Source organism: Myxine glutinosa, chromosome 8 (genome assembly GCF_964187855.1).
Source record: "Myxine glutinosa chromosome 8, kmMyxGlut1.1, whole genome shotgun sequence".
Lineage (NCBI taxonomy): Eukaryota > Metazoa > Chordata > Myxini > Myxiniformes > Myxinidae > Myxine > Myxine glutinosa.
Genome location: NC_136268.1, coordinates 82551842 through 82578017, shown reverse-complemented (window position 1 = coordinate 82578017; position 26176 = coordinate 82551842). Strand labels below are relative to the sequence as shown.

Sequence of the window (26176 nt, the reverse complement as noted above, 5' to 3'; positions counted from 1 at the left end):
CACGAGCCTCGATCTCGTATAAAAAAAAAAATTCCACCGAGTCCGAGACAGTAAAGCAATTTAAGGAATACTGCTTCTAGTAAGCTATATGTCCGACATTTTTTGTACAACAATCTTGTTTGCATTGGTTTCGATGTTATTATATTGTTTATTTTGTTCATGGCCTTGCTCTTTTCAGTGCCGCAGTCAATAGGCAGACGATACACTGGTTGGTTTGAAATTGCTCTTCCCCATTGTAGTTAGGGCAGGAAATTGGCCAACCCCGGCACACAATGACCTCCTGTTTTCAAAAAGTACAATAGGATCTTTGGCATCCATCAGCAAATGCTCACAGATGAGATGGGGATCGTTTATTTTGTCTAAGTCTTTCACGAGCCTACTGGCCAGGCGTTTGACTGAAGGTGGCCAGACGAGACGGCTCAAATATGACCTCTGCACTATCCTGTCGGACCCCTGAACTGAGAAATCCTCTACGAGCCCCTATTACATTATTACTGTGCTCTACTTTATATGTACGAGTACATTTTAATTGCTGGTTCAGGAGTCATTACCTCTCAGCATGTGCCGTAGACTCCTCATCCATCACAAATTCCAGCCCAAATCCTGGGAAATGATAATGGTGCAATAGATGGCATTCTATTAATAGTGTGTGCATTACATTATGTCTGCACAATGGAAGATGCCTTTTTTCCCATGACATGAGTGGGAAGCATCCAGGAAGACGGGAATGGGAGGGAGGGTGAGAGGAGTATAAAGCAATGTTCTTGCTCAAACCGTGCATCTTTTCAGAGCAAACACCTGGAGAATTTGATGTCCACATAACTCACTGAAGATCTCAATGGAGTTGCCACTTGAAAGTTCATGATGAAACTTTCATTGACTCGACCTGACTTGAAAGCAACATTTTGACTCAGCGCTGTTGTGAACGGACGAGATTCACAGACAAAGAAATCGATGAATTCCTTGACTTGATTCTTAAGGAAAAAGGAATAAGTACCAGGTTGAAATATTTCATTTCATTTCCGTACGTGATTGTTAGCGTCGCACCGCACGTGCTCAAACTACAGATCCCTATGTCAACGCACGGAACGATCATTGAACAATGAATGACCTGTGCAAGTGTTCTTGGAAATGTTATTGACCCCAAATTTAATTTAAAACTTTCTTTCAAAACCTCTGTTTGTTAACGTCAACAAAACGTTACATACAAGCCGTTTCTTTGATATCAAGTCAAACGTGACTGTTTCACCTTGGCTCCTGTTGGTTGTTTTCCACTTGTTACATTGTTAGTGTTCCCATGTGGGTTGAGTTTGTTAAAGTGCAAATGTGACCTAATTTCTCAAGCACTTTGCCATTTCTTCTGTGAAAATATAATTGTTCTCGAACTCATCGGAGATAAACTAACCCCTTACGAGACAAAAATCCCATTCAAAAGGCCATCTATTTTTTAACTCACCTGGAACGAAGTTCAGGGGAGTTCGTCTGTCCATCAGTCCGTTATATTTGTTGTGTTGTGAGTAAGGTTTGTTCACGGCATTTTAAAAAATCTGCTTTTTTTTTTTTTTTTTTTTTGTATACTGAATCGAGGCTCGTGAAAGAGCTGACATTTACTTCACAAACAAATCAACCAGCCAAACAAAATATATAAAAAGAGGGAGCGGAAGACAAGAGAATGGGAAGCACGCAAACACTTGAGCACACAACATTTAAGAGCAGGGAGATGTGTGGGAGGGAGAGGGCTTGGGGGGAGGAGGCGTGGGAAGGGGGGGGGGGGTGGGAGAAGTATAAAACACAAGGACACCAAGGACTTCCAGGACAGAAGTTGGTATTTCAAAAAGTGGAATTGGGGTGAAATTATCGGGGATAGAAAAGATCAAGGTTTTGAATGGGGGAAGATAAGAGATGGTGGTGAACAGCTGTTTTAAAGACCTGGAGGGAGGAGTGGGATTGAAGAGAGTGAGGGAGTTTGTTCCAGAGGCGGGAGAAAAGAGGAATGAAGGAGTGAAGGTGAGCAGAGAGTCTTGATTTTGGCAGTTTAACCATAAGAGGGTTGCAGGCAGATCTTGTGCGACCTGTAGGAATATTTGCGGGACAGAGCCCAGAGAGAGTTGGGGGGGCAAGGCCAGAGAGGCCAGAGAGGAGTCGGTAGAAGACGGAAAGACCACCAACCTGCCTGCAGTGAGTGAGTGAAAGGCCCTTGGAGTTATCTTCATCGCGGGAGACTCCAATGATTCTGAATGCTTTGCTTTCAACAGCGTGAAGACGAGCTAGGTGTGAGGCAGGAGCACCAGCCCAGAGGGGAGAGCAGTATTCCATTGAGCTGCGGATGAAAGCCTTGTACGTGGTGAGGAGCTCAGGTGTGCCAAGGAAGGACTTCGCACGACGAAGGATGCCCAGTCGGCGACTGGCTTTGGAGGCCAGATTTGAAATGTGGTTTTCCCAGGAAAGATCATGGCAGATAGTGAGACCCAAAAGTTTGAGTGACAGAACTTCTTGGAGAGGATTATTCAGAAAGTAGATGGGAGGGTTGTCCAGTCGGTCTTTTCGGAGAGACATCGTAAGAGTGAGATTTGTCAGGATTGAAAGACATGTTCCACTTGTTTGCCCAGTCTGTTATTTTGTCCAGGTCTGCAGAGAGTGAGGAGGCTGCAGACTGCCGATCTGAGGGATGAAGAATGGAGCGACAGAGAGTAGAGTCATCAGCAAAGAGATAGAGAAGATTTTCAAGAGAGTCGGAGAGATCATTGATGAAGACCAGAAAAAGCACAGGGCCCAGAACACTGCCTTGGGGAACTCCAGCCTGAACAGGAAGAGGAGATGAGAGAAACCCATTCAGGGCCACACGTTGACTACGACTAGAGAGGAAGTCCGCCAGCCATGCGTGGAGATTTCCATGGATACCAACAGAGGAGAGTTTGGTGAGCAGAGCGGGGTGCCAGACCGTATCGAAGGCACGTGATCGAAGGCACGCATGAAGGCACGATTTTGGGGTGTACGGCAGGGGGGGGGGGGGGGTTAGAATGCTTGTTTCCCCCCAAAATAGGTATTTGCTTTTTTTCTCAGAACCTACACACACTTTCTATGAAACGTCACCACAACCTTCAGCATCCGTCATGTACCAATGTTTGTTCAAGGCATTGGAAGAATTGTGGTCTGAGGTGCACAGGGTGGGGGGGGAGGTATTTTTTTGTTTGTTTGTTTAAAGTTTTCGGATTATGTTAGTATGATTATTTATACGTGCTGCTAGTATAGTATGGCTGTGTTATTAGTCCCCTACCGGTTTACACCGGAGGGGACTATAGGTTTGCACGCCGTCCCTCTGTCCGTCAGTCCGTCAGTCCGTCACGCAAAGAACAGTTTTCCGGACTTCTTTTCTAAACGCTTAACGCAAATGATTTCAAACTTGGTACATGGTTTCCTCATGATAAGTTACAGATCAAGTTTGAACTTCACGACGTTTCGATCATTTTTAACAAAGTTATGCACTTTGAACTTTGGGAATTCTGATAATTCTGATGATCCTTAACTCAGTGCCATTTTAAGTTTTAATTTCCTTTAAAAAACAATTTCTCTGCAATAATTGGACCGATTGAGATAATAAAAATTTCACCATATGATGGACTCGGTCTGTAGAATATTTTAATGGTAATTATGACGTCACAGGTCACGTGGTTCGGTCGCCATATTGTTTTTCGTGAAAACACGAAAACCCCTTTTTCTCTGCAACGGCTGAACACATCGAGGCCAAACTTTGCAGGGAGAATCGCATACCCATGACGAACAAAAAAGCCAGTGAGCATGACGTCATGCATCACATGGTTTCAGAGTTATGACATTTTAAAGCATGAACCTTTAAAACCGAGCTCCTCCCTCATTTTTGATCCAATCGAGGGGAAACTTCACAGATCTGTTCAACACTAAAATGTCCTTTTGGAATTTGCGATAGGGCACGTGGTTTGGCAGATATCGTTAATTAGACGAAAATATTTTTTTTAAATGGATATCTCTTGAATCGCTAGTACCTCAGACCGTGAGTTGGTAATTATATAATTCACACAGTGCAATACGTGCAGGCCACTCCACGGAGCGACCTTGCGGGCTTATCAACGAGGCGAGGCGTGACACACGTGTCTCAGCATACCTCAGATCAGGTTTGAAAACCAGCATCAACAGTGCATAAATTTGCATATTCGATCATTTTTGACAAAGTTATGGCACTTTGAACTTTGGTAGGGGACATGTATTGCAGCGCAATACTCAGAATGCTTGTTTATACGTGCGATAGTGGAGGGCAGCGAGCTTACCTGGATGGGCGGACGCGGCATGGGGTTATCCGATTCTCACAACAAATAAACAGACAAGACAATGAATTAAATTTCAACAAATAAAGGGTTTAATAAAATAATGCAGGCAACAAGAAATGTGTGGTTAAATATAATTCCTAATTGGGGCGCCCCCACATGGACTCGTAAAACAGACATAGGGATAAATAAATCAAAGCAATAAAATGTTTGTGGTGCATTTGCCTGCTACTCCGCCTGGCGTCCGTGACCGTCCGGGGTCATCACAGGTCCCGAGATCCTGCGCCAAGTCCATTCACCCGCCAGGGTTTATTTGGTGGACCGACTGACCTCGTTTCCCAGGCTCTGTTGGACCCGAGCAATCTCCTCCGTGACGGTACTGTCCAAAGTGATCAGCCGCTCCTGTGTAACATCATTCACCTCATCATCAGTCAATTTTGGCCCCAACAGGTCTTTATCTATCAACACCCGCTCTGGTTCGGTAACACGGGCCTCCAATATTTTCTCTCCCTGTTACTCCAAATCACCGCCCTGGTGATGCAAAAATTCCAATTCCTCCCCCTGCTGGTACATTCTGGCATCCACATAAGTCCGAAAGCCTTCCAGATCATTCTCAGTTAAACTTCCCTGATTTACTTCCAAACATGCCCTTTCCTGTGCCCGAAGTTCATTCTTTTGTTCTTCCTTTTGTGTTTTCATCCCTTTAATTTGTCCCTTTAATTCTCCCTTCCAACCATCAATTTTGTTTTCCATTCCCTTAATTTGTCCCTTCAATCGATCACTCATTCCCCTCATATTATTTTCCAATCGTTCCCCACGCTCATTCTGAGCATTCATATTTTCATTCAATCCATCAATGGCCCCCTAATCGTTCACCCATTTCCTCAATTTTCATAAATAATTGAACCAAGACCTGGTCGGATATCGCACCAGTTCCCAATGTCCCATTGTCCCAGGCTCCTTCATAGGAGAGGGGAGATGGGCTAATGCTCCGGACGGAGAAGGGTCCAACACTATTCTCATCAAACTCTAACCCCGGCTCGCCACTGAGCTCCTCAGAGCCCTCCCCTCGTCCGGCCATGTCGTTCACGTCCGCCTACATGCTGGCCAGAAGTTCCCGCTCGCGCGTACTTTACCTCAGACAAAAATTTTTTTTATGTAGTGACACGCTGCCTTGCGCTCTACCCGACACCAATCAACTAAAATTTGACACCCCAGTCACTACGATTACCTCCACCTTGATGAGAGAAAGACAACCGCTAAACATTTGGATTCCAAAAGCTGAGCGCATTTTGCCCCCAGCAGGTGTCGAACTCGCAACCCTCGGACACCGAGTGTCCACTGGGCCTGAATCCCAAACTCCTGACACCAGATGTCGCATTCACCGGGGATTAACACCCCTGGTGACGGATGGCCAACCGAGCTTTAACTCTGAGGCATTCGCTCAAACTATGGCAGTTTTATTTATATGCGCGAGGGTGTAGTGGAGGGCAGCGAGCTTACCTGGACGTGCACACGTGGCACGTGGTTATCCCATTCCCACAACAAATAAAAGGACAAGACAAGGAATTAAATTTCAACAAATAAAGGGTTTAATAAAATAATGCAGGCAACAAAAAATGTGCGGTAAAATCGAATTCCAAATTGGGGCGCACCCACACGGACTCGTAAAACAGACACAGGGATAAATAAATGAAAGTAATAAAATGTGTGGGGTGCGTTTGCCTGCTATTCCGCCTGGCGTCCATGATCATCCAGAGTCGTCACAGGTCCTGCGTCCCTGCACGGGAAAACATGCATTGGCGCCAAGTCTGTTCATCCGCCAGCCACCGTGCGTGAAGTGAACAGACCCTCGCTCCTTCCCGGCCATCCGCTCTACAAAGCACCGAGGTGAGACAGAGAAGGATGCGTCCACCAAGAGTGTGCACGAACTGCGACTGCCCATGATGCCCCCCAGAGTCCAGAGAGTAAGAGTGCACGAGCTGAGACCGTCTGTTATGCCAATGTTGGAACCAGGAGCCAGACGGGTGACTGAACGCAGTGAATGTCAGAGTCAAGAGAGTAAGACGTGCGACTGCATGCTGTGCCTGCCATGAACCAAGAGAGACGTGCGACTGCACGCTATGAAAACCCAGAGCTAAGATAGGGAAACTTGCAGGACGTGTCCTTTTTGTCCCTGGTGCTGGAACATTCTATGATGAAGTCTGCGTATGCTCCATTCAGCGAGAACCATTGCATCGCTCCACGGCCATGACCAATCATCACCTCTCATGGCCGGGCCTCACGGCCCTTCTTGCCAGCCCCTGTGATGACTCGGCTGGTGGTGTCAGTGGTAGTGTTCGAATGTCCTGATCCGGTCGCTGTTATGGGGTTTATTTATTGGAGGTGCGGAATGCATGGCTGGTGTTGCATGTGTCATAAGGAACAAAGGGAAAACCACAGAGGCAATTTACATACAGGGAATTACCCTTCTACCATAACTAATTAGCATAGCTCCACCCCTCGCCATGGAGACAAATATACGACCTTAACAGACATGCGGGCATCGATTTAGTTACAAGAGGGTTTTTACATGGCATACGGAGCACACTACCCTATACAATCCTACCTGGCCTAAGGTATTTCATGAGCTACCCCCATAAACGTAACAATACCTTTAGTCAGTGCAGTATACTGTTTATTCTACCAGGTGAGCGCCAGGGGTATTGCCCCTATGTTTTTTATATACGTGGGTGTGGGAGAATTGTTTTTGGCAAGGGGGAGCTTTGTAACTTTATCCATGAGACATACATATGTTTTAAGTTTGGGTGTAAACGAAGGGTTTTCAGTCCACATGTAAGTGACGAGTCGGTATATGATGGTTGATGAGGAGAAGAGGGAGGATGTCAAAAATCCTGCCATATTGTCATATTGCACAAAAGGCAATCACAAAGTTACGTGAACAAGGTACTCATAATAGTATTTATCTTTAAAACTACTACCATTACTACTGCCACTACTACAACTACGACAACTACTTTAACAACCCCAATTATACCCATTGTCATGTTGGGTCGTCAGCAAAAATATTTTGGCCTGAGTTTTTCACGAACCAGCTGGCCAAGTTTGAATGAAACTGAATTGGGCGGTAATTACTGTATAATTTATTCCAAGTGCTGGAGACAACTTGCCTAGCCTACTCTTTGTGAAAGGCGCCGTCAGATCGTTCACCTCCAATAATTATTTTGTGTGCCATCCATCAAAAAGACATTAGACGCAGGCACCATCTGCCAGCACTGTTTGTTGTTGGATATTAACATATCTCACTGTGTCTTTCACAAAGAGGAGGTGAGTTATCACAGGCCTGAACGTCTTTTTTTTCTTTTTTTTCTTTTTTTTGTATACAAGATCGAGGCTCGTGTAAGAGCTAACATTAATGACAAAAAAGCAATCGGACACATAAGACGAAATATAGGGAGTGGGAGACAAGATGAGAGAGGGGGAAGCACACAAGTACAACATTTGAGAGCAGGGACATCGAGAGATCTGTGGGAGGGAGAGGGCTTGGGGGGAGGAGGCGTGGGAAGGGGGTGGGGGTGATAGATAAAAAAAAACACATGGTCACTGCAAGGACTTCCAGGAAAGAAGTCGGTATTTCAAAAAAGTGGATCTGGGGTGAATTAACAGGGGTAGAAAAGATCAAGGTTTTGATTGGGGGAAGATAAGAGATGGTGGTGAACAGCCGTTTTAAAGACGTGGAGGGAGGAGTGGGATTGAAGAGAGTGAGAGAGTTTGTTCCAGAGGCGGGAGAAAAGATTAATGAAAGAGTGAAGGTGAGCAGAGAGTCTTGATTTTGGCAGTATTTTTTTTGGATTTTGGATTTTGGCAGAGAGTATTTTCCCCCATATTCAAGCAAAGAGGATCTTGCGTCAAAGTGGTGAGCCGTACAGGATTGGTTCTAGCCTTCAAATGTCTCTCGATTAGTCGTGATATACCCCAGAGTTTGTAAAAAGCATGGGCCTCTAATTATCTCTCTATATTATAAAAGAAAGTTTTTGTTTGTTTGTCTGCGCAAGCTAATCTCCTGAAGGGTAAAAGATTAGAGGAAACCTCCAATACAAAAAATGTCGGGACTGGGCCCGGGAAGGTTTTAGGCTAGGTGGCGAGACCGGTCGAGGCCGCTTCGTCCGGGCTGGGCCCATTTCGCAATTAAAAGCTGAGCTGAATTATGGTAGTCAATCTTCTACGGCCACGAGTAAAAGCTGAATTATGGTAGTAAATTCATTCAAAAAGAACCAAAAATGTTGGGATGGGCCCCGGGAAGGTTATAGGCGAGGTGGCGAGGCCGGTCGAGGCTGCTTCGTCCGGGCTGGGCCCATTTCGCAATTAAAAGCTGAGCTGAATTATGGTAGTCAATCTTCTACGGCCGCGAGTAAAAGCTGAATTATAGTAGTAAATTCATTCAAAAAGAACCCGGGCAACACCGGGTGCTTTGGGCTAGTAAAATATATTTATAACAGATCAGACTATAATAAGACTACGGATTTTTATGTTAAGAAAATAGGCCTTTTATGTTTTGAAAAGCGGATTTTTTTTTTTTTTGTGAAAAAATCCCGAAATATTTTTTTCCCCCGTTTTATTCATTTTTTATTATTACCAAGTTTTTCAGAAATCAGTCAAAAAAAGAACAAAAAATGGTAAGCTTTTTCCTGCACAACATTAAGCACTCTGGGCTAGTAAACAGGTAAAAAATGACGTTCAGGTACCTTTATTGCAACCGCATTGTTTGATAAGTAGAGGACTAGAAGAAATTGACAAGACCCTTTTAGGAACGGTTAAAGTAGGTGTTTGAAATCATTATCTTGGTAATGTTCTCCTTGGTGAGGCGGTGTCGGCGGTCGGTGAGGACGTTTCTGTAGACAGAGAAGGACCTTTCCACGTCGACGCTGACGATGGGGCAGTACCTCAAGAGGGGGATGTCAGCAAGCTTGACTCCAGCTGGCACACCAACCTCAGATCCGTGCTGATCTCCATCCAGGATCAAAGCCACTGTCCTCAGCACACCAATGTCGGGATTGCGCTGCAGCACCGCCTTGAACTTGGTGAGCAGGATCTCCTTACGGCAGCCTCGGATCTTTTCGAGCTCCTCCTTGGCCTGATCAAGGAGCTGGAAGGCCTTGGCCAGCTCCATGCCGGCCTCCTCCAGCTGCTTAAGGATCTTCGGGATGAACGACACGTGGGCATTTAAGAAGACCAAACTGAGCTTGATGTCCGCCTTTCTGAACAGGTCCTTGGCACTCTGGATTTCCATCGCGTCGTCATTGTTCAGCTGGTCCACAATGTCCTTGATGGCCTCGAAGTGCTCGGCGTAAAACACCGCGGCGTCGATCCACGTCCCCCACCGAGTCAGAATGGGCTCCGGGGGGAGAGAAAGATTGGGCTGCTGCTCCTTCCAAAAGACAACACGCGACGGGGCTTTGACGAACACCTTCTTCATCGTGGCAATCAGGTCGTTGACGTCCTTGAACATTTCTCGGACTGTCTCGCAGACACGGTGGAGCGCGTGGGCAACGCAAGTCACATGCAGCAAGTCCGGGAAGAGTTCCTTCAGGGCATGGCCGGCCTTGATCATATAGGCCGCGGCGTCGCTGACGAGGACCTTGAGGCACTCCGGCTTGAAATCAGGCCAAAGATAGCGCAGCGTGTCATTGACTGCACGCACGATCTCCCCGGAGTTGGTCTTCTCCAGAAACATGCACTGGACGAGGTGGGGACGAAAGTACCCCTCCTTGGACAAGCATCCCGCGATGATGTTGGCCACATATCGACCTGCCGAATCGGTCGTCTCGTCGACGGACAGCCAGATGGGCTGCTGTCCGAGGTCGGCACGGATCCCCGCCAAGGCCTCGTCGTAGCACTTGTCGAGGTAGTGCTTTCGAATCCAGCTTTCATCGGGGATCTGGAGAGTGATGTGCTTCTCCCGGAACGACCGGAGGGCAGGGTTTTCCAATTTCGACCATGGGATGCCAGCGGCCAGCATGGCCTGGCACAGCTCCTGAGCCACGACGTCGCACCTGTGCCTCTTTCCGCCACCAAAGTCCTCCATGGTGGCTTGCGTGACCGTCCTCTTCTTCTTCAAGGCCAAGTTGCTCTTGTGGCGGTCTCCTCGGACATGTTGGGCCAGCTCAGACTTCTGCTTCACCCGGAAAGTCTTTTCACAAGCTCGACAGAAAGCCGTGTCACTCGACACGTACTTGAAGGTGGCCCCATCGCCGCCAGCGTTGAATTCCTTCAGCCACTTGTCACGAAGAGCAGCACTCATCTTGATAGGAGACTTGTTCACACTTTGTGTACACTCTCTCACTGTAGTACACCGCCTCACTGCTGTACACGCTGGGGACCCAACGCACGCAAGTGGACGCAACGTTTTGTTTTTGAGATCGATCGCAGTTAAAAATTTCGATCGCAGTTACAAATTTCGATCGCAGTTTAAAATTTCGAAAAATTCCCTAATTTTTTTTAGTGTTGCCAGACATTTTCGACCAAAAACGGCATTTTATTTTATTTTTCCCGAAAAAGGGCGAAATTCTTTTTTTCTCCGAAAATAGCAAAATAATTTTTTTGCGCGCAAAAAAGCCGTTTTATGTGAAAAAATATTTTTTATTTTTTCACATAAAAATCCGATGTGCAATAATAACACTCGGTAGAGAGCATACCTCTGCCAGGATGAACAGGTTACGTTTTGTATCAAACTTATAGGCTGGTTCCGGATCCGGGCCTGAACCAAAATCGAATCGGCTTGTTCTTGTCACCGACCCAACTCGGCCAACAAGGTTTGTCACAACTCGTCCACAACTTTTTGAGATATCATGCTCCCTATGGTTTTTTCCCCCCATCAATCAATCGTGAAGAATCGCTTAAGATTGAAATTGAAGTTGTTTTGACCCAAAATTGAATCAATCCTTCCTTGTCACACACCCAACCTATCCACCAAGTTTGTCCGAATCCATCCACAACTTTTTGAGATACTATGCTATATATTGTTTTTGGCTCTCTCTCCCATTGGTGAAGATTTACTTTAAAAATCCTGGTATCCGGATCTGGATTTTCACCAAAAACTAATTATTTCGTCCTAGTCACACACCCAACCTCTCCACCAAATTTGGTCCGAATCCGTCAACAACTTTTTGAGATATCCTGTTCACAGACAAATAAGCACACAAGGGTGAAAACATAACCACATTCAGTGGCGCAAGTAAATATCATTTGGCGGGCAAATTGGGAAGAATTTGTTTGACGTTTATATGCAAAGATAAGAAATTAATTAAAGAAAACTTGTGTTGTGCTATATATACATTTAATGGCCTTGCTTGCATTATTATACAATAAGTGATTTTATCAATCTACTATATACGAGAGCCGTTTGTCTGTTTGTCTGTGTGTGTATCGCTATTTTTCTCCGAGATGGCTGAACGGATCTTCGTCAAACTTTCAGAGGTTCATCAGTGAGTGCCTGGGAGTGTTTTCGGCAAAAAAAGTTTTTTTGGGGGGGGGGTTAAAAAAAAATCGCTCTATAGTGCCTAAGCCTTTGTGATTAATGACAGTTACACAAGTACACATTCGCATAAATAAATACAAAACAATCACCAGACATTCGAACACAAATAATAAAACAATTCCGGAAGCAGTCGAAGTTTTTGGTAAGGCTTCTTCTTCTTCCTGAACGTCATCATACTTAACTCAGAAACGTGATCAATGGTACATACACCAGCATATATTGAACGAAAAGGTAAAATGATTTTTGACGTTTGTGATGGATTCTGATTTGGATGTAATTGCTTTTCCATGATATTTGCCCTCATTTCAAATATGTTAATGTTTCTTTTTCGCTTGAGCAATGCCAGAAACTCCAGCTATAAATGCTTTTACACTTTACTTGGGGTACAAATACAAATACAACTTTGTCTGGGGGGTAACATAGGCTATGTGGCTGCAACCTCATGCGGGGGTGTGGGGCGTAAATTATCTATGTAAATGTGTACCATGTATCGCCACCTGATGATGGTGGCAGAGGGTATTACAATTTCCTTATTTTACCTGGGCAACACTGAGGTTAAAGCACTCTTTGCACGGGTAATTTTTTCCTCCTTCCCTTCTCCCCCTCCCCCAAAACGAAGGGGCCTGTCAAAGCCACCCCCCCCCCCCCAAATGTATGTAGAAAATCTTTCCCCTCCATCTATCCTCACCCCTCCCTCTCTTGCCTGCCCCCCTTCCCCATTCCCCCCTGGATGCCAAGTATTCGTGCTAGTTAGTAATAAACATAACACAGTACATGAACCTTCCAGAACGGATAATAAATAACTTGTACCCAAGGAAGATTTGACAGCACCAAAGACAGGTCTTTGTAATTTTAATTCTACAACAAACGCTGCAAAGTAATTAACTTAACAATACAGAAATTGTCACAAATGTAATACTCTTAAATTTCTTCTAATTCCAGCAATCGTTAAAGAAAAATTACAATGTCCCTTCTAGAGCACCAATCAATCTTGGGAAGCTTTCTTCTATTACTCTCATCTAACTCCATCCCCCTCCATTCCTCCTTTTAGATATAATAGTTAAGCTTTTTAAATACACATATAGGTGTGTAAATGGATCTACTTAAATGAAGGTAGGAAAGTGTATAATAGGATGTGGATGTAAGACAAGTGTGAGGGAACAAATTTCTAACAGTTTCTCGACATGTTTATAAAAAAAAACCCATTCCAACACTGTCAACAAATGGAGTGATTGACTCAGACTTTGAACTGCTGTCTGTAAATGCTATTCTGTGTCTTTGTTAGAACAGGATGCAGTAGAATCTTGTTTTACAACTTGCAATTTATCATCAGAGCAATATTTGTGTTTGCATTTATGACATGAGAAGACGTGTTGAATTGGTTCACTTTGTTTCCATGCCACATTCTGACATTCATACGGCACAGACTGAGCTGTTGAGCATTGAGTCACAACAGTTCAATGCTGTGATTTGGATAGCCTGGCTTCCTCGAATATTGATTTGTGCAAATCTGGTTTTGGAAAACCTCAATAATGTCTGTGAAAGCAAGGACACATTCCTTTGATGGTATACTGGTGATTCCACTGAGGCCGCAAGATAGCCAAAAAGTATGCAAACTCACCTTTGAGCTGTCTAGCCTAAGATTGAATCTCGACCCAGCTATAAACTGTCACCCTGGTGTTTCTCATGCAGGTGAGGCATCGTGCATGCTGTTTATTCGGGGGACTTTAGGCCAGATGACCAATTTGCCAGCATCGTTTGTGGACGTTAAAGATCCCACAGTGTCTTTTGTGAAGAGTTGGCAAGTTATGGCTAGCACCCTGAATAAATTCCAAATTCCTGCCACCTTCATTTGAATGTCAGGTCGGGCCGGCCAGTTCGTGACAGAGTTGGGCCAAAAACTTTCTTTCCTTGGTGAACACCGAAAGTTGGCCGACCTCGTTAAAGAAGTAGTAGTAACAATAGTAATAGATCTGCTGAGGACACCAATTCTACATTACTTTATTTGTACGGGGAGATTAAAAAACTTAGACATTTCTGGAATTACAAAAAAACATTCCGTTTGAAGAAACAAATTATGACAATTGAAGACTACAAGTACATATTGTCACATGGATGGTTGCCACCAAAAAAAACTGCGAGAGATGTTGGGTGGGCATCGCACTGCAATTGAGGATTGATCATTGAGAATGGCCTGCTTAAAGCCAAATTTGACACAAAAACTCCACGTAGTGTAGTTGCTTCAAGATTTAATGAGCAAGTCTAAACACGGTCATGATCAAGATTATATATATATCCCAATTTGATCCTCCAGGAATTGAAACTGCTTGCGTGGGAAGGATGGCACGCAGGCCCTAGTTAGGCAAAAGACAACATAAATAGAAATCCTGGACACGAAGACACAATGAATAAATAAACACAATACTTGGCAAACAAGGAAACAAAAACTAAAAACCCATCAGGGCCCATATACACAAGACCCATGCACTCAAAACTAGGGAAGATTGAAAGGAGCTGTAAGGTTGAAAATCCCAGGTTCCCAAAGGAGCAGTAGCTTGTACAGGAGAAGATGCCGCGAGATCCCCAACCAACTGGAGAAAGCCTCTCTCAGACTCTTTGTCCTTCTCTAACAGCAGCGGGAGAAAACCCCCTTATGCACTCCCCCCGCCCTGATGTGTCGACGTCATCCCTTCTCACCAATCACATGCTACCACACACCTAATTACAACGCTGGGTCCCAATCAGCTGTGCTCACCCTGACCCAATCGGTTTCATGGGCATCGGACAGCATGGTCCAATTCCACATCACTTTGCTGGTCACAAAGGGTGGAAAGGGTGGAAATGCGAATGGTTCGGTGGATGTGCGGAGTGTCGTTGAGAGAGAGGAAGACAAATGATGAATTGCGAAAGATGATGGGAATAGAGCCTGTGATTGATGCTGTGAAGAGGAACAGGTTGAGATGGTTTGGTCATGTGTTGAGGAAGGATGAAAGTGACTGGTTGAGAAGATTGATGGAAATGAATGTAGAAGGAAGTAGAGGACGGGGAAGACCGAGAAAGGCTTGGCTAAAGATGGTGGAAGAAGAAATGCGGGCAAGGTGGTTAACAAGGAGAGATGCCGAAAATAGGGCAAAATGGAGGAGATCGTCATGGGGACCGCAAGGCTAACCCCCGCTCTTGCAGGGAAAATGGCCTTAAAATGCATGTTGTTGTTGTTGTTGTGTTGTTTGCTGGTCACAAACAGGATGACTTTCCCTATCCACAGGTCCTTAATACAGGGTTCTATAGTCCTATAATATACGTGAACACAATAGGGGATCAATATAATCTTAATTCTGATGTGATGTTGGGTGGGCATCGCACATACCCCTTCACACCACCCTCCCCCCTACAAACGTAACCATATTAATACTGTCCTGTCACCAGCGATTAACACCGCTGGGTGACGAATGGCCGTAACGAGTTTAACTCCGAGGCGCGTAGCCGAAATTAGGGCGGTTGGTCCATCGTGTGCGGCTGGAGGAACCAAAGTGCTTACCTGTACAGACTTTGTTAACTTTGCTCACGGGGCTTTATCCGAAACCCAAATGAACAAATAAACAACAACAAATGAAATGCATAATAATGAATTTAATGAAATTAACTCAAAGAATAAAATGCCAAAATTAAAACAAATTGAGGTAAAACAAATCCAGTTGAGGTAAAACAAATCCAGTTGAGGTGAAACAAATCCTACGGTGAGAGGTCTCCACTCAGACACGAAAACACACAAGGGGAAAAATTAAATAAAAATAAATGTTTTTAAGCTGGCCAACACTAAGCTTTGCATCTCAAATGGCCTCTAGGAGACTGGTGGTCGTTGGAGGTCCGTGCAGCCACCCATGTGGGAAACGCTCCAACAAATGGCACTGAAAACGCTCAGGCATGAGCAAGCAGCCAACCTGCCCTTCCTCGCTTCTTCCACCAAGCGAGACACGGCTCTCTCCTACCCCAAAAAGCACCACAGTCAACAAAACCCCCTCTTTCTACTTTGCAAAAGTTCCAAAGCTCCTAAAATCTCTCTTCACGAGCGCACCCAAGACAAAGCTGACCGCCTCAGACCAAAGCCAGAACGAGAGAGAGACAGCAGCATGATTCTTCTTCCTCCTCAATCTCGAGCCTTCTTGCTCTGATGTCTCCCTGATGTCACACCGACCAACGGCCAAGCACTATTGGATTACCCCATCTCCACGACCAATGACGAACTTCGGGGCGTGGCCTGCTTGCTTTGCTTGGCGTGGGCATCATTAAGGTGTAGCTTACTCGCCTATCGAAAATGTTTGGGCTTGCAGGGGACGATTGTTGTTGTTGTTGGCGTAATGAGGGTTTTTATGGCCAGCATTCTTATAAAAACGTAGGGAAGAACCACAGGGGGCAATCACATACTGGGGAAACTAATATTAACCCCATCTAGATAACACAAGTTCCACCCCCCTTGTGAAGACAAATAAACAATTTTAAGCTCACGGTTTTCCCCTACTTAAATACATCGAGATTGGCTTCCTAGTCACACGCGGTCCATGTTACCCTACACAGTTCTATCTCCACTTTGGTATTTCATCACCTCCCCCCACAAACGTAACAATACAATCTCTGGATTGAGAATTGTGCACACATAGCAATTATTTTGCCTGTCAGAAGCCGTCAATCTCTGGAACAGTTTATAAGTCTTCGCCAAACATACACTGAGCAAAATCGAGCATTTCTTTCCTGCCTGGGTGATGTCATTGACCTCAAAGTATTGATCTAGCTGTTCAGTATAAGGAGTCCCAGTCATTGACTGTGTCATTATACTCTGCAATGTTGCAGTCGGTAGCCACTGGAATCCTCGTCGCCAATTGTAATGTCTCAGATTCACCACAACACAGTTCTTCAAAGCAACCAACAGTCTTTTAACTCCGGACTACACAACACTTGGGTCACTCAATAAGCGTGATCCTGTTCGTTTTTCCCAGTCGCACCCCTTGCAGCCTTATTATTTCAGAGACGAAATTCATTATTTCAACGTATATACTACAAACACCCTCTCCATCACAACTCCATACGCATAATGTAATAAACCAATAACCATTTCAATTGAGCTATCCGTCCATACGTCTTAACTTTGTCTGGAACTTTGCATTCGATGCTCTGACACGCGGAGCGTTCAAAATATTATACGAATGAATTTATTCACAATAGCCACAGATGCCAAAAATGACAATCAAGTGTATAAATAAAAATACATTTTGTGTAGTTGAGTGAATCATCAGGCCTGGCCAGCTGATTCATGAAAGATTGACTAAAACCATTCTATGGACAACACAACATGTTGGGGGTAATTGGGGCCCTAAATAAATAGCAGTGGACTTATTAATACAATAATGGAGAAGTGCTATCTATTTGCATGCGAGAAACAATAATTTTTAGATATTTATGAATTTTATAAGAAACTAGAACGCCACTCAGTAGAGCGCATACTCCCGCCGTGGGTTTAGTTGGAATACTACGTTTTGTTTAACATCCCCTCTCCCCAAAACAATAAATGAAAAAGAAAGTAGGCCCTAACTGTCAGATAATTTATTTTGATATATCTCGGAATTAGAGGAGAAAAACATCATTTAAGAATAAGAATAAAAGCTTTAATGCAGTAAAACAGAAAAAATCTTTCCCAAAAAAATTTCCAAAACAAATTCCTGGATCCGGAATAATATCCTGAGCTCCACCAAAAACTAATCAATTCTTCCTTATCCCAAGGGCAATCATCCCACCAACTTTCATCCAAATCCATTCAGAACTTTTCCAGATATCTTGTTCACGAACATACGAACACACACACACGGACGGACACGATCAAATGCGTTAATCCCTGGCGGGAGTAATAAACCAGAAAATCGCAGAGCCAGAACCAGAATTATTTATTTGGTCTGGGAAGCCCATGCGAGGTTTCTTCTTCTTCAGTCACTCACAACCCTGGGTGAATATGCGATCTTTTTTTAAAAAGTTGGAATTTTGCCAAATCTGTTTTATTCGTTTGTTAATATACCTCAGGCATTGACAAATCTGGAACTAAGTCTTTATAAGTTCATCAAATACTGACACCGCGAATGACCTTCGCTGAGCTAAATGTTGATATCTCTTCTGAGGTAAAAAAACAAAAAAAAAAAAACAGTTTTAAAGCATTATACGTATCAAACGATACATTTTATTATTGGGGAAACCTAATACACACTTTGGTGGTTTTTAAATGACAGAATGTCTTTATTACCAAAAAAAAAATGAACATTGAAGACGACGCTGCTAAAAAAAAAATACACCGCTCTAACGCATAACCACGAGTTTAAGCTACATTTACAACAAATATGAAAACTATTTTCATATCACAATGTTAAATATAGAATATATAAAAGGTAATGCTAAAAGAAAATGAGCCCTATCTTCCAATGGTAAAAAAAATCCTTCATAATTCCTGGATTGGGAATAATATCCCGAGCTTCACCAAAAACTAATCAATTCTTCCTTATCCCAAGGGCAATCATCCCACCAACTTTCATCCAAATCTGTTTAGAACTTTTCCAGATATCTTGTTCACAAACACACGAACACACACACACACACACACACACAGACACACACACGCACACACACACACACACACACACGGACACGAGTGAATGCATTAATCCCTGGCGGGAGTAATTAATTTAGCGCAAGGACAAAACTAAGATGAGTTAACATAAGCACAGATCTACCATTGGGGCTTTTTGGCGAGCTACATTGCCCTTCCCACCTTTTTTCTAAAGTTAGTAAATTATCCCCCTCCCCATTTTTTGTAAAAAATCTGATCACCTTGTTCTTGTCACCTAACCAACTCATCCATCACGTTTTGTCCGAATCCGTCCATAACTGTTTGTGAAATCATGCTATATATTTGTTTTTGCCCAATCACTCAATGGCGAAGAATCGCTTTAAAATTCTCTCAACCAGATCCGGATTCAAATCTTCACCAAAACTGAATCAATTGTATCTTGTAACACACGCAACCTGTCCACCAAGTTTTGTAGGAATCTGTCTACAACTTTTTGAGATATCCTGTTCACAAGCAGACACAGACAGGGGTGAAAACAAAATCTCCGTCCACCTTCGATGGCGGAAGTAACTAGAACGGCACTCGGTAGAGTGCATACCTCCACCAGGTTGAACAGTTTACGTTTTGGTTCCCACTGATTCGGACCTGAAACAAAATCGAATTGGCTTGTTCTTGTCACACACCCAACCTGTTCACCAAGTTTCGTCCATATCCGTCCACAACCTTTTGAGATATCGTGTTATAGTTTTGGCCCTAACTCACAATGTTTTTAAAAAATCACAAATCACAATTTTGAAATAGCTCATCTTTTAAATATCCCTACCTCAAGTCTTGTGCCATTCCAGTTGTCAACTGGGAACATCAGGTCTCAAACAGGTCAGCTTGGCAAAACATTTGCCACAAAGGCCTGGGCCACTTTGAATGTAGGAGACTTGCTATTGAGAGGCAAGAAAGGAAAACCTGCCAACGTCAATCTCCGCAAGGACAAGTCTATACCTGCAATGCTTGCGGTAGATGCTGTGAATCCCGCATTGAATTATACAGCCATCGCACAACACACGATGCTTAGTAAGCATGCCAACGAAGGGAAGAGATTCATCAAAAGCAACGAATCACACCATCATCATCAATGCAGAAAATATTTTTCCTCCTTTCACCCCCTTTTTGTCGTCCCCACTCCTTCATGACTCTTCAACCAACTATTTTTCCTCCACGACCCTCAACCCTCACTTCTCACCTTCTCTCCATTCTCTCAATTATATTTCCTTAATTCACTAGCTCCTCAACCCTTCAATCCTCATATATTTTCTAAAATATTGCTTATATGGTGCCAACGTTAATTCCGTATGTATCTTACTATAATTCACCAAATGTCCGTCCGTCCGTCTGTCTGTCTGTCTGTCCATCCGTCTGTCTGTCCGTCCGTTCGAAGGTACCGCAAAAACGGCTGAACCGATCACAACGATATTTTGGGTGGGTAATCCTGGGATCTCCTGGAGCAAAATAGGGTATATTGTTTTTCCAATTTCAGCTTTGGCCTCCAGCATTTTCAAGTTTGGACTCCCACATAACGTTATTTTCCCGGATGCTGCACAAACGGCTGCACCGATCGCTACACAGCTACACTGCACGGCTGCACTAATCAGACCCGGTGACCTCGAACAAAGACCTTTCATAAGGACATGGGTTGAATCCCTGCTTGAGTGAATGCCAACCCCCTCCCCACCATCACGGCCGTCTCTCCAACTCACAATCCCACGAGATATGCAGAAAGGACGACCAAAAACCAATTATCTTATTTTTGATTCGTATATAAACATCATTAAAAGTAAATAATGACCTCGGCCAAAGTTCAAACGACGTGGGTTTAATCTCTACATGAGAGAATTCCACATAGCTATTTGGGTGGTGTATAAGCCAACAGATCGCTGTCTCCATCGATCTTGCCGATGCCGTAACAGCTATCAGCTCATAATACTTTTAACTGTTGACTTGGTAGTTTTTACAATGAAGGAAACATTAACAGTGTTGTTAAAAGTATATTTTGTGATTAATTTGTGATTGGAGTTAAGTTGTTTGGAATGAAAAAAGAGATATCGAGTTCAAGTGAATGACGACATGCTGTGATGGTTTCTACTTTCTGAACGTGAACTGTACATAAACATCGGATCGCCATATGCAGATTCGCCATGGACCCACGATCGATGTTTCTATACGTGAACGTACCCGTTTGTTTGCGAACGGGTACGTTTTTCATGGAAATCCTTCACGAACTTGCTGTCCATGTCTGACGTGTGACAAGGTGCTACAGGAATGTGAATTTATTGGTTTCATGCTTTAGCATTCGCCGTTTCTGCATTGCCTGTTTGCTTCTGGCCTCCCACTCGCACGTAGCACTGGTATCTCACTAGTATATCAAATGGAAAAGGATGACTAAGAGAAGCAAGCTGTGTACCTTGACTTTTGTGGAATCATGGAGAACCCTTTCAGATTATTCAGGGGTAAAAATGAAAATGTATCGGATTGTTTCAATTTCAATTGTTTTGTTAAATCTGCTAATTTTAATGCAAGGCCATATATTTTACATAATACATAGAAGAACTCATAAAGTTTTGTTTGACTATGACAAATGTTCGAAATGTCCTCCTCTAGGTTCTGCCCACTTATGGATACGTATGGAATAGTTTCTGACTGGACTGAAGTGCTTCATGTGAGACTCTGTAAATAACCCTTGTTACAGCATGTTTGAGTTCAGGAATGTTCCTTGGGTTCTCTTTGAAAACATTTTCCTTAACAAATCCCAAAAGACAAAAAATCTAAAGGTGTGAGGTCAGGAGATCTTGAGGCCAAGGAAATCCAAATCAGTGGGATATTCATCTGCCAGTAAGGAGATTGTTGAGTCACTGCATGGAAAAGCGAGCTGTATGTACAATTGCTCTGTCCTGTTGAAACCATGCACCAGGAACATTTCTCACATGACTCCAGAAAAATATATTCAACATGTGTACGTAACGTTCCGCATTCACAACTATGCCTTCCTCAGTATCCTGGTCTTTAAAAAAAGTATGGACCGTAAATTTCATGACTACCGAGGCCACACCGTATCGATATTTTTTGGGGTGCAGAGAGGTAATTCAACCAAGTGGGCTGTTTCTCCATGCCCCAAAACCAACAATTCTATTTGTTTACCATACAATTCATGCATGCAAAGATGACATTTGTCGCTGAAAATTGTCTGTTGATTCCTGCTTCATCGATAATCCTACTGAATCGCACACAACATTCATAATGGCAATGCTCATCATCTAAGGTCAACTGCTGAATCAATCGCATTTTGTAAGGGAAAGCCTTCAGATCAGACTTTAACACTGCTTTGGAACACCCCGATTTGATGTGAGATGTGCCTTGTCGATTTTCTATGGATGCACACAATCACTTTGCTAATTCTGTTTACGGTCTCTGGATGCCCATTAATATATGTGAATATTCCTTGGATGTCAATGTCCTGCATTATTGTTCTTCAAAGAGCCCGTCCATCTCCACTTTGAAACTATATGACATATAGTCTTCTAGGTTGATACATTACGTCCAGGAAGTAGAAATATCAAAATACAGTTGCTATAAACAATTTGAATGCTTACCTTAACTAATTCACTATATTTGGCATTTCTACCTAAGATATTTTTTAATGTAAAAATTTCAAATCTGGTACATTTTTGTGACTGGCCCTGTAATAAAACTCTCCCATAGACAACGAATCCAACTAAACGGATTTTTATATGACCCTGATAGAGTTTATCAAAACGCTCACTCGCTCACCCTCCCAAAGTCCAGGCAGGTTGCCCACCTGCATTAACTAACCCCTTGTTCACTAGATAGTGAAATAGTCTCCATGTGTCCATGGACTCATACTCCTCACTTCACTCTTTAAAATGTTCTGCCCATCACAACCTGATGCGGTCACACGTGCACATCCATGATCTCTTCTACGCGCTGACTCTTTCCCATTCCTTTATGCTATGAGCCATTGTTACTCGGGTTTGTGTTAGTTCTCCTTTCCCCCTTGGTTATGTCTACTCAACCCTGCCGCCAATACTCTTTGGTAGTTTGTGAACATGCTGGCCTTTGGGGCCATCCAAAAATTACGTAACGCTTGGAGGTGTTGGGGGATGGGGGTGTCTGTTCAAACGTTATGGAGTGTTACAGGGGGTGCTGTTGTCGGATTTTAGAAAAAATAGCGTTATGTAATTTTTGAACGGCCCCTTTGTCATTTAGATCCTCCATGATTTGAAACTCTTGCATATAAATCAAAATACAAGTGACAAGAACCATTTTTATATTTACCATAATCTATTTAATTATTTATATATGAGTAAGATGCAAAGATATGGAAGTACCATGGATTAAAATTTTCCACTCTTTTTGGTTGTTTTCTCAGATTACTGGATTACGAAGTGCAAAGACCAAGTGTCTTCTCATGAAACACTCTACTTCCTTCATCAAATAATATTGTAATGCAGAGTTGAACTTGTTGTCTTCAAGATATCCCTTCAGCATTATGGGACTGCAATTCCACCATGACATCTCCTCCCTTGCTTCAAATGCAGAGGAAACCCTTACATATAAACCCAATCGTGTTCTTATCAAGAGAACTTGCCCTTCTTTAGAAACATCAACTTCGTTTTTCGAGGATCTCCATTGTTGTACGAGTTCTTCTGATCAAAGGCTGACAGACATGACACAACCTTGTACGATCTGTAGCACTATCTCTTCAAAATGCCTCAAGGTTTTCTGGTTCTCCAGGTCGGGAATATGTTGGGTATCCCAATTATTCCAGCACTCCCCATGGTGGATATTGTTGTTTTGGACTATGCTGTGCCTCATGATATGGGGACCGAGTCACGCAAGCTCCCTCCGAAGTCAGCGGCCATTGCATGGTCCACCAACAAGGGGAGTCAGTTTTGGCCGACCCAACGTGCTTCTGATACTCACCGATGACCAAGATTTGGAGCTTGGTAAGGATGTAATTACGTTTTTAGAAATGTTGTGTGTGTGTGTGTGTGTGTGTGTGTGTGTGTGTGTGTGTGTGTGTGTGTGTGTGTGTGTGTGTGTGTGTTTGTGTGTACATTAACATATGCATGGACATTCTCCCTGTGTGTTAACTAAATTATTTCCTTTGCCTCTACACTACATGAGTCATCTTGACAAGCCACCGAGGCCCTGATATCGAGTTTCCAATGTGAAATGAGGAGCATATCTTTGTACTATTTGTTCACCCTTAAATATCAATGGATCTAGCTGGCTTTACAATGCACACAGAGTTTGCCTCCCAGCATTAGTATATACTTCAGTTAAATATCAGCAAGTATAAGTCCAATTAGTTGGAGTTGATAACTAACGAAGAAAACAGGAATAACTGGCAAAGACAGGTTAAAGGAAGGTTATCGCCAAATATAATATTTATTGAAATCCCAAGTATCCAAAAAGTCCTACAAATAAGCACTGTTTTATCATGATTACTCAAAAAAGTTAAAAACAAAACAAATAGTTTCACGTGAGTCACTGCCACAAAGGTGACTCAGCCTATCACTTTGTTGTGTCCGATTTTCCTTTTCCAAAAGATAAGTTTTATATTACGTGTCCGGGAAATAATATGACGCACGAGCCGAGCTTTCACTGTTAATGGAATATGATTGGATAAAGCCACCTTTATAAGTTAACTTTTCTGTCCGTATTTTGGTTATCCAATTTCATACAGCGAGTGCACTCGCTCCCCATGGGAGCAGCAGGAAACGTCATGTTATAATCCTCTCTGGGGTATATAGATTACAGTAGATCTAGGCTTTGGTCCATTCGTCTGCAGGGGACACGATAAGCATACAATGCCTCAAGAACGTCAGATTTCCTCCCTTTCAGTTTTGTGTTAAACAGAATCAGCGACTGTTTAAAAAGGTAATCGTATATGTTTTGTGGTTTATAATATTGTACTTCCAGTAGGGGTGCCACAAAATACCCCAACAATCTATTTGTACACATTAACATGGTGTTTGTCCAAGGAGGAAAAACCCCTCGGGGAGGAGGGATATTATGAGTATTAATATTGTTTTGTAACAACATTAATATGATGCTATTATCATTGGTGTTGTTATTATTTTTATGAGAAGTTGCCTTGGAAAAACGCCACGATTAGCTATCTTAACACGGGTATACATACACCTTAACAGGGATTTTGCTCAAGGCGGAAAACTTCTTATGGAGGGGGGCAAATGAAGTCGCTACAACTTCCATTGTGCAACCGTTAATTCTCCTGTGAAATTACGTTGAGATTGGATAAGTAACGACCGAATGTGTCGAACGACTGAATATCAAAAATACAGACAGACACGAAATTGGGTATTTTAGTATGATGATGCACTTTTGTCTTTATTTCAAAAATCATTCCTTAATAACACTTTTCATCAACAACAGTTTCAATTTCAATCATTCTGGTACATGCAAAGCTTCAAATTAAATTGCCTTCTACCCACTGCATACTTCCTCTGAAAGAATTGCCTCTCAAGATCAAATCCATCCAGTGGAAAAATCGAATGGGTTTGCTTTTAGGGTCTGACTGGATTGTGGAGAGGTATCCCACTCATCTTGGCACTGCATGGTCTCGATTCATTACCTGAACCGACTATAAACTGTCAGAGTGATGCTTCGTAGGCATGGAGTAGCATCACAAAGTGTACTATCCTTTGGATGAGCATTTTTGTTGGATGTTCCACCTGTCAGCGTTAGTTGGTGAATGTAAAAATAAACGCCACATTATGGCACCCTGAACAAATTACAAATTCCTGCCACCTTCCCACCTTCAGTTGAACGTCAGGCCTGGGCAGTCAGTATGTGAAACACTTTGGCCATAAACCTTCCCTGGCCCACCCTACAAGGTGTGAATAATTGAGGCCGTTAAAGCACTAATATTAGAGATGGGTTTCTTTAGACTCATCACATTTGCAATTATGAGAACTTAGCAGGGTGCCGGTCACTCATGGGTTCGTAAATGTGTCACCTCAAATGATCACTTTTTTGGGGTGTGTATTGGTATAAACGGGAATTCAGTGTAAATATTCAGTGAGCAGATATCGCAGTGGGTGGATCTCGTAACCTCAACAACCTCGTTACATTCCACCAGTGAAGATTTTGAATCCATGCCTGCTGTACCTCCGAAGTAGTGCTCGGGATTGAGGGTGATATTATGAAAGCTCGGCTGGGAAACATATTTGGGCAAGTTTTGGGCCTACCACTTGACAGAGGATCACTGAAATCATTTCCATGCCAACCGACCATCTTCAGGAACCTATACCTCTCCACATAGTTTCCACAGCCCCCAATATTCGGCAATTTCAATTCAGTATTTCTCAAAGTATTTTATTCTAGTTTCCCATTCAATGATCCATAAATCATTTGTTTCAGTTTCACTTTTCAACATCAGTTTCAAAAGGTCTAAAAAGGTCTATAGGTCTAAAAAGTGTTGAAAGGGTCGAATAAGGTGTATAGGTTCAAAAGGGTCTAAATGGGTGTGAAGGGGTCTAAAGGTGGTAAATGAGTAAAGTTGCAGTGACGAAATTACCTTGCGTTCATAAAGAAATTAGCTTGGGAGTGCAACATGGAAATAACGGGCCATTTGACCTCCTCATAACTGTTTGACCCTCCAAACTTTGTGCATTGTGGTCATAAATCTGATCCTAG

At 43.2% G+C, this 26176-nt stretch overlaps 1 protein-coding gene across 1 annotated transcript in view; it reads left to right on the top strand.

Moving 5' to 3' along the window:
• The window catches only part of LOC137432640 (extracellular sulfatase Sulf-1), a 199824-nt gene that overhangs the window by 43812 nt on the left and 129836 nt on the right, over positions 1-26176 (top strand). The window contains exon 2 of the mRNA XM_068124726.2: positions 22884-23460. Within this exon, the coding sequence (XP_067980827.2) occupies positions 23004-23460 (457 nt within the window). The 5' untranslated portion in view covers positions 22884-23003. The remainder of the gene's footprint in view (positions 1-22883; positions 23461-26176) is intronic.